The sequence below is a fragment of the Loxodonta africana genome, chromosome 5, assembly GCF_030014295.1.
Source record: "Loxodonta africana isolate mLoxAfr1 chromosome 5, mLoxAfr1.hap2, whole genome shotgun sequence".
In the NCBI taxonomy this organism is placed as follows: Eukaryota; Metazoa; Chordata; class Mammalia; order Proboscidea; family Elephantidae; genus Loxodonta; species Loxodonta africana.
The window spans coordinates 66,929,483-66,946,375 of record NC_087346.1 but is presented as its reverse complement, the minus strand read 5'-3'; the positions used below and the strand labels follow the sequence as shown (position 1 = coordinate 66,946,375).

Below are 16,893 nucleotides of genomic sequence, written 5' to 3'. Positions count from 1 at the left end.
GCTGAGATAAGGCTTAGCTGAGATGATGACGGGAACACAATTTGGTGTTTACAAAGAAACACAAACCCACAACAATGGCTGCTGGAGAAGGCGCACAAAGAACACTGAGGAAATTTCCCTTAGCAACACACAAATTTACGTCGGTATATAATAGTGAATTACAGCATGCGAAAGCCAGAGTTGCTTTTAATGAACTCTTTATAAACAGAAGGACCTATGCTGCAGGTTCTGCTTATAAAATATACAGCACTCCTACTGCATTTATTTTAATAATCAGCATACTTTCTGCACTTTCCTTGAATATTTTAAGTGATGTGTCTTACAAATAAGTCCCTTATTATATACAGTCTTGTTGTCTGCCTCATGTTTATGTTTCCCTTATGTCTTTTTACATTTCATTATACTTATTTCTCCTGTCTTCCATAAAATCTACTGTTGAGCACAGAATAACAAATATTCAACAAATATTTATTATCCTTTATGTTTACTCTTGTAGGTAGGTTCTGTGAGAGAAAGCACATTTCTCCCTACCATGAAACTGGTGAAACAGCTGAACTATTTTTGGCAAAGGGAAACTATATTGTTGTAGTTTTCTTTCTTCTCTGTTTGTTCAGCATCTGGCCTTCTGTAATCCCTGTCCTCTACGTTGAAATAGCCCTGCCTCTATTTTATCAATATCAAATACAACTTATGATTGCTTAAAGTTCAGGTCCCATAGAAAGTATTTATCGACTGTCTTTCTAGGGTTTCACACACTATTGTTCCTGATTTTTTTACAGAATAAATTCATTCAATATTGGAATTTAGGAGCAGCCCTCTCTCCCAGTGATTCCTCTGTAAAATTCCTATTACATGTGTGCGTTGGATGTGAAGGGTTTCTCTCTAAATAGTGCTATGGTGGAAGAATGAGGTGCACCATCTCATGGTATGCTGAAACTGGTTTGTAACGGCTTGTGAGAACCAATTATCAGCATCTTTTTCCAACTCTGTATTCAGTGATGTGACATTCACAGCTTGAAATTGGTCACAGTGAGAATATCTGTTGTTGGGTTGTTTTTGGGTGCCATCGAGTTGGTGCAATTCATAGCAACCTTAGGCATCACAGAATGAAACACTGCCCGGTCCTGTGCCATTCTCACAATTGTTTCTATGCTTGAGCCCATTGTTGCAGCCACTCTGTCAATCCATATCATTGAGGGTCTTCCTGTTTATTGCTGGCCTTCTACTTTACTAAGCGTGATGTTCTTCTCCAGGGACTGGTCCCTCCTGATAACATGCCCAAAGTACGTGAGACAAAGTCTCACCATCCTCATTTTTAAGGAGCACTGACTGTATTTCTACCAAGACAGACTTGTTCATTCTTTTGGCAGTCCACAGTATATCCAAATTCTTTGCTGAAGAATAGATCAAGGGGCAATTGAGAATATTTATACCACAGAAATTAGCAAACAGTACTTATCAGTTGTGTGTGTGTGTGTGTGTGTGTTTTCTGTTTGAAGAGACAGCTGTTAAACATTTAGCAGCCCATCGCTGTTACATGAAAAATCTTTGATTCTGTAGGAGTCCCTCTATTGCACTATGATAAATGCTTCCCAGCCTGCAGCCTCTTCTGTTTTTACTGGTTCGTCTTTCTAGTCTATTTTCATGTAGGCAGTAAAACTTTGTAAACCATAAAACCAAACACAAATAGAAGGGACAAGGCATGAGGCTTGGCTTTTAGTTGTTAATTTACTGTCAAGAATTTGCAAAAATCTATTAAACAAAATTGGACTGAATGGAATCCAACTGTAATGTGCACTTGCCCAGGGTATCATGGCAGTGTGGTAAATATTCCTTCCTTCTATATTCCTTCAAAGAAACCAGTAGATGCACATATTTCTTTTAAAAAATGTTTTGCCATCAATATAGCATTGCAAATTTTGGTCAGTTAAAATGACACTGAGAGTTACTGAAAATGCTAATAGGGCTGCAAATGAGAAATACTAGCTACTTTCGCCTTTACCTGAAAAGAAATAGGTTTCATGGAAAGTAACTTATACGCAAATGAGAATTTCTCAGCTTGAAGTAATCTAACCAAAAAGGATATTCCTTGTTCCAGGTATAGGGGGTGGAGGCTGTTGTTCTAGTTTGTTGTTGTTCTGTTTTTTTGAAGGAACTTATTTTACTTACAGATATATGTATACAGGGGTGTGTGTGTGTACACCCAAAGCACTGAAAGAAACACTAGAATGAAAAAACATCATGAGGTATACTCCCTTCTCTATCAACATGATCTTCAGTCATATCTTGTTTGGGCTTCAGTGTTCTGTTTCTTTGTGTTTAATGAAATTATTGGATTAAATCAGTGACTCTGAGAAGGACACGTCCCCATAGTGGGGAATGAGGATGGGTGGATATATATTTAAAACACTTGGAGAGCTTTATCTTCAATTTAGAAATTTTGAAAACCCTCTGCCCATCCTGATGTTAAGCATCCGTATCTTACTAACTCATTGTTACTTACGGGAGTCTTATTTCTGAGGTGGAATGAGGGTGGTGAACAGAATGAGAGTTTCTGGATTTAGATGACCTCCTATATTTATTCTAGCTCAAACATTCTGTAACAAATGCTTTTAGAAGAAAATTAATTTCTATTCATAGACTGCTATTCCCTTAGAAGTCTTTGCAAATTAATTCAGAAAGCAGGCAGCTATGCTAGCCTTGAAAATAAATCACTATGCAAGTGAAATCAGATAGCAAAGGGGAGTACAATCATCGATTTAGAAGTGTATCAAAAGTTGAGATTTATTTCTTATTGATATACAATTCCATCAATAAATTTTAAACCTATATATTATCCTGCAAATGCACATTTAGCTTCCTATTTACATTTTTAAACAATCACTGAAACATGAGTTTTGTTATTAGAATCATTGTCACTGAGAAACTGCATTAACTTACTCCCTTGCTGCTGGGTTCCCAGTGTTGCCAGAATTAAATATTAAGACAGTCTATGTTGTAATATTATGTTCCTTCTTTCTTGATGTTTACAAAACAAAATACAAGCAAACACTAATGAGAAAAGATGACTGTAATGAAGAATGCCAAAAGCTGCTTTTCAGAAGTTTTCTTAAAATTGCTTTCACTTTCCAGCATAGCTGACCGCATATACATACACACACATAAAGTGATGTGCTAGCAAAAATTTAACAATTGGCTCTCCAGGGGAAAAATGCCCTGATTTGTAGGGTCCGTCACTTTCTCTGTTGTAAATACTCCCTCCACAGATGATTTGAAGCCATTGACATGAGGTCAGTGAATCTGCACTCAAGAAAAGATGGACACGATTGATCTTGTGAGCAAGTAGAATTGGCTCCAGCACACGGCTGTCTTATAGTCTCTGCACTTTGGTCATACTATACATACAGATGTTACATACAAACATATTGTACATAAATATGTCAGGTAATATATGATGACAGGTGCCATTGAGTCTGTCCTGACTCATAGTGATCCTATGCACAACAGAATGAAACACTGCCCGGTCCTGCGCCATCCTCACAATCATTTAAGCCCATTGTTGCAGACAGCATGTCAATCCATTTTAAGACTTTAAAGAGGTCTTTTGCAGCAGATTTGGTCAGTGCAATGCATTGTTTGATTTCTTGACTGCTACTTCCATGGGTGTAGATTGTAGATCCAAGTAAAACGAAGTCCTTGACAACTCCAATCTTTTCTCCTTTTGTCATGTTTATTAGTCCAGCTGTGAGGATTTTTGTTTTCTTTATGTTGAGGTGCAATCCATACTGAAAGTTGTAGTCTTTGATCTTCATCAGTAAGTGCTTCAAGTCCTCTTTACTTTCTGCAAGCAAAATTATGTCATCTTTGTGTCACAAGTTGTTAATAAGTCTTCCTCCCATTGTGTCACCACGTTTTTCTTCATATAGTATGACTTCTCAAATTATTTGCTCAGCATACAGATTGAATAAGTATGGTGAAAGGTACAACCTTTCCTAACTTTAAACCACCCAGTATTCCTTTGTTCTGTTTGAACAACTGCCTCGTAGTCTACGCACAGGTTCCTCATGAGCACAATGAAGTGTTCTAGAATTCCCATTGCTCACGTTATCCATAATTTGTTATAATCCAGACAGTCGAATGTCTGTGCATAGTCAATAAAACACAGGTAAACATCTTTCTGGTATTCTCTGCTTTCAGTCAGGATCCATCTGACACCAGCAATGATATCCCTGGTTCCATGTCATCTTCTGAATCCGGCCTGAACTTCTGGAAGTTCCCTAACAATGTACTGCTGCAACTGCTTTTGAACGATCTTCAGCAAAATTTTACTTGTGGGTGATATTAATGGTCTTGTTTGATAATTTCCGTATTCTGTTTGATCACTTTTCTTTAGAAAGGGCACAAATATATATCTCTTTCAGTTGGTTGGTCAGTAAGCTATCTTCCAAATTCTTCGCATAGATGAGTGAGCACCTCCTGCACTGCATCCCTTTGTTGAAACATCTCAATTGGTATTCTGCCATTTCCTGGAGTCTTGTTTTTTGTCATTCCCTTCAGTGCAGCTTGGACTTTTTCCTTTGGTACCATTGGTTCTTGATCATAGGCTACCTCCTGATTGGTTGAACATTGACCAATTCTTTTTATAATTTCTTAAAATTAAACTATGAATATTTTCTTCTAAAATCATGTGCTGAAATATTGAATCCACAGACATTTTAACTATAAACTTAGTTAAACCAAACAACTAAAGGTTAGGATGCACAGGGTTAGAAAGGTTAAAAAACAATTTAGCCTTCACACATACAAGCCAAGGCTAAGTGACATATTTTAAAATTAATCTTTGACACATTAAATAGGTCTGCAAAAAAAAAAAATCATAAGTATACATTTCCCCAGATAGATGAATCAAATAGCCATCTTAAGGTATCCAACTTTTATCTTAAGCATGAGTAAACATCAATAGCAATAATTCATATACCCGATGAATTGTTCATTTACCTCCACAGAGATTAATAGGGTAAGTAAGAATTTAGTGGCATAAGAACATACTGAATTGCATACTGTATTAAAGCCATGTTCTTCTTCTTCAATTCTGTCTTTGGCAGTGTCACCAAGAAACATGCCTGATTAGCAATAATCAAATCAATAAATATTCATCTAGCTATTATTATGTGCAAGGTAGAGCACACAGTGCTTAAGCACTATAAGGTTTACAAAAAATAAATACATATAGTCCTTCCTGTCAATGAACTTACAATCAGTGACAGTTAATAAGACAGGAGGCCCACTATTTAAAATGCAGAAACTAGTAGGACCCTTAGGAAGAAGAGATCCTATTCTACTTGGAAGACATGATAAGTCTCTTGGGATGAGGTGATATTTGATAGAAGACTACTTTAGAATAGGCAGCATTCCAAAACGAGTGGACCGGTCAAGAAAAGAAAAAAAGTAATACAGCACCTTAGAAGGGATGTGATATAAAAGGAGGTGAGGATAAAAAACAACAACAACTCGGGGCATATTATGGATAGCGATCACTGTCAGAAAGAGCCTACTTTGCTTAAATTGATAAGGGATACAAAGCTACTGGGCAGCTCTGATGAATCAAATTCTTGACCAGACCTATGATTTTGAAAGCTGAATTTAGGTAGAGACTGAAGTCAGGGAGATCAGTTCAGGAAAACCCCAATCATAGTGGTGGTAATGAAAAGGAAGAGGAAGAATTGATGGAAGACAGCCAAAGAGCAAATAACATAATTGTGGACTAAAAGATCAATCTGGGTTTTCAGGCTAGGGGGTTGAGAAAAGAGATCTGCCCTTAACACAAATGGGAAACCTACTTCTGGAATGGGGAATCTAAATTGAGCCAGTGTGTTTTATTTTAAACAAATTGAATCCGAATTGGCAGAAATCTCATACCTCCTGGCCCAAAATCAAAGTTTCTCTAAAACTAGGTTATATCCATCATTGAACAATTTAGTGGGGTGGATTCCTTTTTCTGGCCCATCCAAAAACAATGAACTGCTATGTGAATTAGTCTTTAGCTTAATTCACCTTAAATTTATTTCTTGCATCTTAAAAGGATTTACTTAGTCAAGACTTTGGCCAACCTAGTCACAGCACGCATGGATTGGAAATTTCAATAACCTTATATACTACTCAGGAAGATTATAAAAACCTGTGATTAGAGCCAAAAAGCAAAAACAAACAAAAAAAGTGCTGTGCAACCTTTTTAATGATATGGTTGAGCATTTTCTAAAAAGCCCATCTGAGGATGATTTGACTTTTTTGTGGAACATGACTTTGCTTGACTTAACTGATTAGGCCCCAGATGTTTTTCAACCTTTTAAAATTGGAGAAAATGGATTAAAAGTTAGGTTTTTTTTTTTGTTTTCTACTAGGTAGAAAAGACAACCACATAGGTAGGTTTGGTTGACCAGCAGGACATTTACAAGCTTTGTATCTAATTTAATTATCTTATTTCTGTTTTCTTTTCTTTTTTTTTTTGCGGACTCTTTAAATCCCATTAGTCATATCTTCACTGACTGGCCTCCATCATTCTGAAGTTTCCCTCACTAAGTTAAAAGAAACTTCTCTATGTACTCATTGACTTTTATGATTTTAATGATTAAAGAATTCAGATAAGATACGAACTTTGTTCCTTTCCAGAATAATTAAACCTTGCTTCATATGGCAGGTGATGCACCCCATCTGCTTAATGATTAATTGATCTTCCTCGTACCATTCCCAGGCCCATTATGACTTCCCTTAGAGGTAGGGTTTGTACAAAATGAATTATAGGAACAAGAAGATTTTCGTACAAGTATAAAAGTATTGAAAAGAGAAATTTGTGGATATTGTATTATCACCGATTAGCTACTGTAGAGATGAGAATGAGAGAGAAAATAAGCAAAATACGGGGAAAGAAAACAAGCAGAAGTTTTAACTGGACGAATTCCTAACCTCTCAGCTTCTAGTCAAAAGGTAGGCAGTTTGAACCCACCAGCTCCTCCTTGGAAACCCTATAGGACAGTTCTAATCTGTCCTATAGGGTCGCTATGAGTAACACTTATTTAGTGGGCACGAGGGCATATGGCTCTCATTTTTTGACAAGGAAAGGTTACCCTTTAACCAGCCCATTTTAATGTTTCTTTAGGATTCATTACTATCTTAAAATAACTTCTGAAAGAATTTTTATGCTAGGTCATTATTATGGATTGAAAGTATGCATTATAAATCTGCTCCTTGGAAACTCTATGGGGCAGTTCTACTCTGTCCTGACACAATCTCTTTTGAGATACAAAAACAGCAGATTAGGCATTGAGAAACAAGCAGAGATGAGACAAGATAGATGCCACACCACATGAAGATCACCAAGGAACCAAGGATAAAGGACCTTCCCACAGAGCTGCCAGAGAAAGAAAGCCTTCCCCTACAGCCAGCACCCTGAATCTGGATTTCTAACCTTCTAAACTGTGAGAAAATAAATGTATGTTTATTAAAGCCGTCCACTTTCAGTATTTCTGTTGTAGCTGTGCTAGATAACTAAGACAGTCAAAATCTTCATAATCAGAATGCATGCCACACTAAAGATCAAAGGGAATAAAACAAAAATCATTATTGGGAAACAGTCACGCGATATTTGTGCCTGTGCTCTGTAAGCAATGTTATTGGCTTTCTTCTCAAAGGCCAAGAAAAATACACAAGTACTGGTTTATTGTTCATTCACTGAGAGTGAGTACCTGAAGGAGAAGGCTGTCCTTTTACTACACCATTTTTCGTCTTTTCTTCTGAATTCATTACTTCCTTGTAGATTAGTTCTGTAAAATAGAGGCATCAGTGTTATAAAAAGCACGTTTGTCCTTACTCCACAAGGAAATTTGTTAGTTAATGATAAAAATAACATTTTGATAGTGTTGAGTAAATTAAAAACCAAGTGTTAGTCCTTTTCTCTTCTTCATTTCTTTGCAATTAGCGTGGAGCCTGGCCCAAAGTAGGTGATCAATAAAGCAGTTAAGTAAATATGCATGAAAGAATGAAGACAACACAGTGTAATTGTGCTCTGAATTATTTGGGGAGTTCTGATGCAGTCTTACTTTGTCTCTTAAGGACTTTTAACGGCTCAGGTTTTGAAGATGCATTTTTCTTTCATACTCTTAAGAGATGCATATATTCCCATGACGTCAAACTGTTACCAAACCTCACAGTTTTCCACCTCTTACTTCGTCTTCTTTCCAGACTCTTTCCGGTCTTGGATTTGTACATCTAAATTTGCTCAAACCCCAACATACTAAAAAATGTATTTTATTTGTTCTGAAATTGACATGTCTTTTTGGCTTTCTCATGGCTAGATTTGAACTCGAGTGTTTTTAGTTCTTTTTCCTTTACCTCCTTTAGATAAATAATCATTCAGCTCTACATTCTCACTTTGCAATTGCTCATGATTTACATAATTATCCTTTGCAGGTAATTCTTTCTCCATTTCCTCACACATTAGTCCACATCTTCGTCAAGCAAGCGATAGTATATCATATCACTTACCTACTCATAAATCCCTAAGAGTGCTCTCCTGGCCCTATTTAGATAAAATCAAGATTTTTCTGTCTATCATTCAGTATCTTTTAGTTGAACTACTACTTATTAGGGCTCATTTTTTTTCAAATTCTCCAACATGACCCCTTGGCCCATGGAATTGCTTTATTTTCTTTATAACACTTTTTGGTTATTGCTATCCTTTGTTTTCCTCTTATGCCCCCTCCCCCGCAAATTTAATTTTTTTTCTTCTACTAATTTACATTTATTAATTCCTTCAAGGTAGCTCTAAAGTTCCTTTCCCTTGGATCCCACATTTATGCTCCTTCTCATTTTGGCCTGATAATTTATTATGATCCATATTTGTTTCTCTTATTTTTATAGTTGTTACAGCATTTTACATTTCTTCATAAGTTTGACTTGTCTGTCTGCTTTTTTCACCTTCATTGTAGTCCTGAACATAAGATATGTGTTTGGAAAACTTTCATTGAAAAAACAAATGAATTAATGTATTTATTCATTCTTTGCTTACTTTAAAGAGAAAATAAGCCACTTAGGTACATGTTTTCTATTTAGATGCTCAAGTTCTATAAAGCCAATAAATGAGTGCATGTATTAAGCATCTTTTATTTTCTAATGTCTAAAACCATCTCAGATACAATTTTAATTTTATCCATTTTATATGATAATTTTATGTACAAACATGGAAAGTTTAACTATGAAATTTTCAATTATCTTGAAGCTTGCCCTTGCCTATGACAAATATTTTGACAAGCAGTACAATTTTAAAAGGTTTGATGATTATTTCCTTTCACTCCTGATCAAATGCAATATTGCTATTAATATGAAAAGATAGATGAAGTTTTAGAAGCTCTGACATTTAAAAAAAAAAAAAGATGATAGCAATTAGAAAATCATCTGTTAGTATATTGGCTTAAAGAAAAAACCTTGAGGATTCTTTCTTCATTTTAATAGAGCAAAAAGTATAACTTAAGCAGTAAAGTTACCTTTCCATTCTTCAATGGTGTGTTCTCTTTCATCCAACTGTTTGTCATATATCTGAGGCGGAGGCTGCAAAATAAAACCAAACAATGAACATTGTATAAGAATACTACATAAATTATAAAGAAATTAAAATTTCCCCACAACTTAGTAAAGAGCTATTTATATTTCAATATCTGCTGCTGATGAAATAAGGCAACAGAACCCAAATCCTGAGGGCTCACTTTCAGACATCTTCTGATTCAGAATCCACACCTAATCAACTTAAACAGCTGATCTTTAAAAAGCAAACAAGATCCTTGATTAGAAGGACCCAGAGCTGCTACTTACGCCATTCACTTCCCCTGTAATAGAACAGTACTTGAATTCTCTCAGACTGATAAGATTTTGTTCCAATTTTACACGAGTCTTTAATACCTCTGAATAGGCCATAGTACTAATTCTCAATCCAAAGTAATACTTAGATCAAATCAACCTTTTATTTTTCTTGATGCATTATAAACATCTTTATATATAGCTGTGAGCTATATATTTAAATCCTCCCCCTCTCAGGAAGCAGAAGCTGCCAGTTGTCTGTACATGTAGAGGAGGGTCACCTGGAAGCCCTTGAGTGGCCCCGTGGTTAGCCTTTCTCTGGGAGAAATAATGTAACAAGGCCCTTGGTCTGATTTATTGAGCCAACATCCCTGTTGGTATGCAGAATTCAGAGATGGAAAAGGACATATTTACACAAACCTAGGCGCCTTATAGGAAGGAGGATCTCAAACGGACACTTTCACCTCTTCTTCTGAAGAAATCTATTGTTATGGCCTAGGGTAATCCAACTCAGGCCAAGTGACATGGAAAGAGAACTGAGCAAACCTGAACTGCTGTCCTACCCTGTGACCCATGGGAACACAGGAACGCTGATCATATAAAGGTGAAGGCATTGGGATGATCAGGCACTGCACCTAGGACCCGACTAAGGCATGACTTTCCACCCCAAACTATGAAGGACACCCAAATTATAGAAGCATTATTATTCACCGACTGAATCAATAAAACAAAGGTATTTTCTGAAAATTTATGAAACTGTCTAAGTAAGCTAATGCAAGTCCAAACTCAGGTTATGTAAAGACACTTTGCCAAGCGGCAGGTTTCCTGCTTTGCCTCTGTCTGAGCATGTGTAATGCTGTGGTTAGGTCCCCATCTAATTGGGCCTTGTCCAGGACCCCTGCAGGAGACAATGTGATCAAGCTCTCAGCGTCCCCCCACACCCCCAGAGCACTGTGTGTTGTTGGCATCTCTTTCTTCTGCTAACAATAGACCCAGCTCAGGATCCTGCATAGCGGGCTTCTAGAGGCAGTAGATTTTTCCATTCAAGTTTCTAAATTGAACATGGTTCAGGAGTACAGTTTCTGCCAAGTTTATAAATGCCATTTTCTCTTCGCAGCAAGGCTATTTTGAGGGAGGTTTCCCTTGGAGCTTTGAAATACAGCTGCTGCTGATGTATAAAACACGGAGTACACAGACTCTGACCGCAAACAAACTACAAAGGGAGAAAGCAAAATGCTGAATCCAAACTTTTTCCTTTTAATAAACCAAAAGGACTGCTTTAAACATATTTTCATTTTAGTTATGGTTGAAAGGGCTCTGAAAATGGACAGTATGTTTATTTTACTTTTTGAAGAGCATTTGCCACCTATAGTAGAAGGGAACATTCACTTAAAGGTGTCCTCTACCTGACACTATAGAACAATAACTGACCAGTATTCCAAAGATTCCAATGACCAATAGGCCAAAGATAGCAACATCATATTCACACACACACACACACACACACACGCTTGGGCAGCGATGGTCCACAATGTTCTCTGCCTCCACCTGCTAAAGAGAATCTGATGTTTTATTGCTTACTTTCTCTCTTTTCTCACCTTCCTAAGGAGGGAAAATTCTCTCTTGCCAGGTAACCATCTAAATAAAAAAGAAATGAGGAGCAGGGATAAAGAGAATTACCCAGAAATGTTTGTTGAGAGAGTATTTTAGGGGAGTTTAGCAGAGTAGAATAATGTGGGATGTGAGAAAATTAAGAATGAGAGGAAATTAAGGATACCATATAGAGAGATATTGAGGTTTGTGACTTGAACACCTCTGAATATTCTTCAAGAGGCTGAGAATTCTCTTTCTATTATTTTTGAAGATCTGGACTATGCTTTCCTGATTGCGCTTCTTGGAGAAATTGAATTGTGGATTCATATGGATTGTATAGACAATAACTTATTATGAATTAGACATATTGATGTGTATATTTATACCTACATAGAAATTGTTTCAAGTAAAATGTGATCAATACATGGATAAATATATTGTCTCTGTGAATAAATATTAAAATTTATTTATTAAACTCATTTATTTAATAAAGGTTTTGGACAACCAAAATGTGCCAGTCTTATTAAAACTGAGATTTCGAGACTGAATAAGGTGACCGTGGACCTCAAGAAGCTCACAATTTGGCAGGATAATACTGTTACAAAACATATGACTAGTATACAATATGATAAATAATAGAAATACATACATGGCATATGGCAGCACAGTGAAGAAACCTGACAAAGCCTGGCTTTGGCTTCCTGGAGAAGTCACACTAGTTCAGTGATCAAAGGATGGCTGGGATGTAGTTAAGACAAAGGGAAAGGTGAAAAGGGGGCTCCAGACCAAGGGCACATTGTGAGCAAAGCCATACCCCACTAAACACAATAGTGGTGGCACTGGTGGTGGTGGCAGTGGAGACAGTAGTGATGGTGGTTGTGGTGGTGGCGTGTGTGCATGTGTATGGCTGTGTATGTTTCTCTGTACATGCCCACATGCAAAGGGAACTAGAAGCAGTCCTATGATGATAAAACACAGCATGTATGCTAGGAACTGTACCTAAAGAAGCAAATTGAGCAGCCAAAGGCTAGACTGAGAATGACCTTCAGTATCATGATACAAATCGTTCTTCTTGAAGGGAAGGAGAGACCAGTGGAGAATGTCAGAGGATGGTATAGCCAAATCTATGGCTGCGTTGAAGGAAAGTATGGCTGAAAGCAGAGAGAAGAATTGGAGGGCTATTGCAAAATCCAGGAAAAATATTAAAAGGTTTGACCTGAGGGAGAGGAGGTAGAGGTGGATAAAAGATATAGATTCAAGAATAATTAACAAATAAAATTGTTGTATTTTGGTTTTTGAGTGGATATATGAGATAGGAGCAAGGAATGACTCCCAGATTTCTATGCTGGGTAACTAGGCAGATGGTATGGAGGGTAAATCTGTGGTTGCCTTACATAGCAACATTGTGACATAGCATATTAGAGATTTAAGGTAAGCTGCTAAGCCTTCAAAAGAAATAGAGAATGGAAAGGAGAATGAGATTGGCAGAGAAATGGGTCTAAGTGCTATGTGAGCAGAAATATCTATTTGAGTATGGAATATATGATCTCAGCTTCAGAGGAATACTGTTGGCTAGAGATGTGTAGATTTGAGAATATCAGCAAAAGGTGTTTGTTGAAATCCTGACAGCAGATAAAGTCACCCAGGGAGAGTATGTAGGCAGAAAGAGTAAAAGACCAAGGTGGACCCCTGTCAGACACCAAGGTTAAAATGTTGGTCAGAGAAAGATGAATCCACTAAAAAGAAGAGAAGAAAAAAAGGAACATTTCGAGAAATCCATGGAAAATGAGGATATTGCAGTGTAGGGAAGTCCAGTGAACAGAGGGTTTCAAAAACAGGAAGTAATTGATAGTTTTTTGTAAGTAAATCAATAGTTTGCCTTTGAAGGGACCAGAAAGGTATGATACAAAGCATGTCTTCGAACCCTACAAAAAGATGAAAAATCTTCAACATCAAGGTGGATACTGTACATGATTAAGAAAAAAGGAACTGCAGAACAGGTTGTATGATATCAAAAATATAGTTATAATGCTGTCAGACCTGTTCTCCCATCTATATTTGAGGACTTGATTTATGAAGAACACTATTCTCTACCTAATTAAGGGGAATCACTTTTTTTTCCTGAAAAGTCACCATATGTTAGGCTCTTTATGTGTATCCTAATAATCTTCAGTCAGAAAACTAACATTCAAATAAATTTATATATATATTCTTAACGTTGTTAGATGCCGTCCAGTAGGCTCTGACTCACAGTGACCCTATGTACAACAGACTGAAACACTGCTCAGTCCTGTGCCATCCTCACAATTATTGCTGTTTGAGTCCATTGTTGCAACTACTGTGTCAATCCATTTCATTGAAGGTCTTCCTCTTTTTCACTGACCCTCTACTTTACCAAGCATGATGTTCTTCTCCAGGGACTGGTCCCTCCTGATAACATGTCCAAAGAACATGAGACGAAGTCTCACTATTCTCGCTCCTAAGAAGCATTTTGGCTATACTTCTTCCAAGACAAATTTGTTTGTTCTTCTGGCAGTCCATGGTATTCTCAATATTCTTTGCCAACACCATAATTCAAAGGCATCAATTCTTTTTCGGTCTTCCTTATTCATTGTTCAGCTTTTGCATGCATATGAGTCGATTAAAAATACCGTGACTGGGGTCAGGCGCACCTTAATCCTCAAAGTGACATCTTTGCTTTTTAACACTGTAAAGAGGTCTTTTGGAACAGGTTTGCCCAATGCAATACGTCATTTGATTTCTTGACTGCTGCTTCCACGGGCATTGATTTTGGGTCCACAATACACACACACACACACACACACACACACACGTGTATCTTGAAGTCACACAACTAATTAATGATGGAGATTGGATAAAAATCCAATTTAAAAAGTAATCCAGAGTAAACTGTGTTATATTTAAATCCTAACTAAGAGGTAAAAAGTAATCTTTAAAATGAATGTAGCTGTGAAACAAGAAATACAAATGCAAGCCAATAGGGTGCCTATATGTCCCAGTTTGTCTAAAACATTCCCAGTTTTTGCTTGTTGTCCTTGTAGTTATTAGTAGCTCTCACCTCCTTCACTCTTGTAAGTGTTGTGGTTTGGAGGATAAACTTGTGGACACCCTACATAGCAATGTTGGGACATGGCATATCAGAGATTTAAGGTATTTGGTAATTGGAGGAAGGTGAAAACAACTGAACTGAAACATTTTGTACCACTGGGGTCTCAATAATTGTAGCTGTTCCCTTCTGTTCTCTGCCTACAGTATCATGTCAGCCTTTCCCTCCAGTTTCACTATTTTTAGGAACGTAGAACTCAGCTATAAAATACTGCCTTTGACAGACAGTACATACCCAGTACCCAGTGCCATCGAGTCGATTCCGACTCATAGCGACCCTATAGGACAGTACATAAAAAAAATAAAAAATAATAAAAAAAAAAACTTCGGAGAGTACAATTGTACAAAATAATTTGGAACTGAGGAACGTGGATTCTACTGGCATTCTGTGGATTTCTTGTTACAGGGGCATGATTTCTTACTGAAGAGATGTCTTTAACCTGTATGTGTTCAAATCCCTAACTGATTAACCCAAGGTAGTGTCTTTCTTGTGACTTCATTTTTATATCAAATATTTAAATAATGCTTCTTTGTTGAACACATTTATAAATTGTTTCTTTTCTCAATCTGCAAGATAACCCTTATTTCAACATCATCATAGAATGCTAGTGATGGAAGAGCGTTTAGGGATTATCTAGACCCACCCTTCTTCAATTTATAAATGAGAATACAGAAACTCAGAGAACATAAGTGATTTGTCCACAATCCATAGACTTAATCAGTGGCAGAGTTAGGAATAAAATGTATAGTCTCTTATAGGAAAAGATGAAAAGAAGGAATTCTTATGGGTTGAAGAAATGTTAAATTGGAAATTCAACACATACCAAAGGGTTTCATTCATGACAAATTTGAGCCTGCCACACTGATTTCTGTTCCAATTTTCTATCAGTCCATACACGTAGCTAGCTCCGGCAACTAACATACAGATGGGCAATACACACTTATTTTCTTGCATGTTTTTTGTCAAAATATCTCGGACAATATCAGGGCCTCTGTTTTGTACATGTGTATCTCAAAAGGGACGAGAAAGAGTTAGGAGAAATCTGAGTTGTACAGTTATTCCTTTTATCCATCTTTGAGCCCTGAATTAACATTTTTTCCATATCAGTCATGTTCTGTACCATCTGATTATCATCAAGTTGGTGTTTGTCTTCCGCTTCTCTTGTTCCCATTAAGCACACAATATGGTTTTGTTCCATTTTTCTGTTTTATGGCACCTTCTTGAAGATGTCAGTGAAAGGTTTAAATAGCATTGTCTTTCAGTGCGTGGATTCTCTATTAATTCAGCAGCTAAATCAAAGTAAATGGTATTAGACCCAATTGAAATGTGCTTTGTGTTTTCTTATTAACCTTCGCAACGTGATAATTGCCCAAAGATGCATGGTTTGTCGTGAGGCTTATCCTAGAAGGGTAAATTTTACTGCAAAATTAGACCAGATAATTCGTTTAACAAAATACGCAAAATTTGATTTCACATTTCCTTGAGTCTGTAGATATTGTATAGGTTTTCCAAATGGATTTAAAAATTTGGATAAATAAAACTTCTCAAAATTTTAACCTCTTAGTTAGAAAATAAAACATTAGATATAATAATTCTTATGTAGCACTGGGTGCTGCAAATGGCAGATGTGCTTAGCTGCTAACTGAAAGGTTGCACAGTTCACACAGACAGGCCTCAGAAGAAAGGTCAGGTGATCTACTTCCAAAAAAATCAGCCCTTGAAAACCCTGTGAAGCTCAGTTCTACTTTGATACATACGGAGATGCCATGAGTTGGAATCAACTCAATGGCACCTGTTTATTTACTTATTTGGTTATGAGCTGCAGTGTGACTGATTACTTTTGGTTTGACCTTTCTAGCCATGGTCTTGTGTCTCCCACTGATGGGGGGGGCTTTGCAAATAATTGTGGCCCACTGAAGGGATTGGTCAGTTTTGCCTTAAAAGAAAGTCAATTCCAGAGCAGAGCAGAGAACCTACCACCAGCAAAGGAGAGACCTGCAGCAGAGACTACCAGCAGAGACCCACAGGAGATGGCGCAGTGGGCTTCCCAGCCCACGGAGCAAGAAAGCTGAGTGGCTTTGGGCAGAGGCTGAGGGCCAGGAAGAAGTCTATGCCTGACCATGAATTTGGGACTCGCCAGGCTCCAGAACCACATGAGCCACTTCCTTTACATGGTTCGTGAGTTCTGTGAGACATTTCAGTGAATTAGGGAACCCAGAGACAGGAGGGAGAGTACTGAGGCAAGAGGAAGTAGCTGATGTTGGAGATGATGGAGTGGTACAGCAGCTTGGAAAAGTCAGACATCTGGGACATCTTTGACCTCT

The 16,893-nt window shown here is 37.3% G+C and overlaps 1 protein-coding gene across 4 annotated transcripts in view; it reads right to left on the bottom strand.

Annotated features, from left to right (window-relative positions):
* The window catches only part of MAPK10 (mitogen-activated protein kinase 10), a 154,106-nt gene that overhangs the window by 5,182 nt on the left and 132,031 nt on the right, over nt 1–16,893 (bottom strand). For all 4 annotated transcript variants that reach the window (XM_023553280.2, XM_010594076.3, XM_010594078.3 and 1 more), the window contains exons 10-11: nt 9,540–9,603; nt 7,743–7,820 (exon numbers count right to left, since the gene is read on the bottom strand). In XM_023553280.2, the coding sequence (XP_023409048.1) occupies nt 7,743–7,820; nt 9,540–9,603 (142 nt within the window). The remainder of the gene's footprint in view (nt 1–7,742; nt 7,821–9,539; nt 9,604–16,893) is intronic.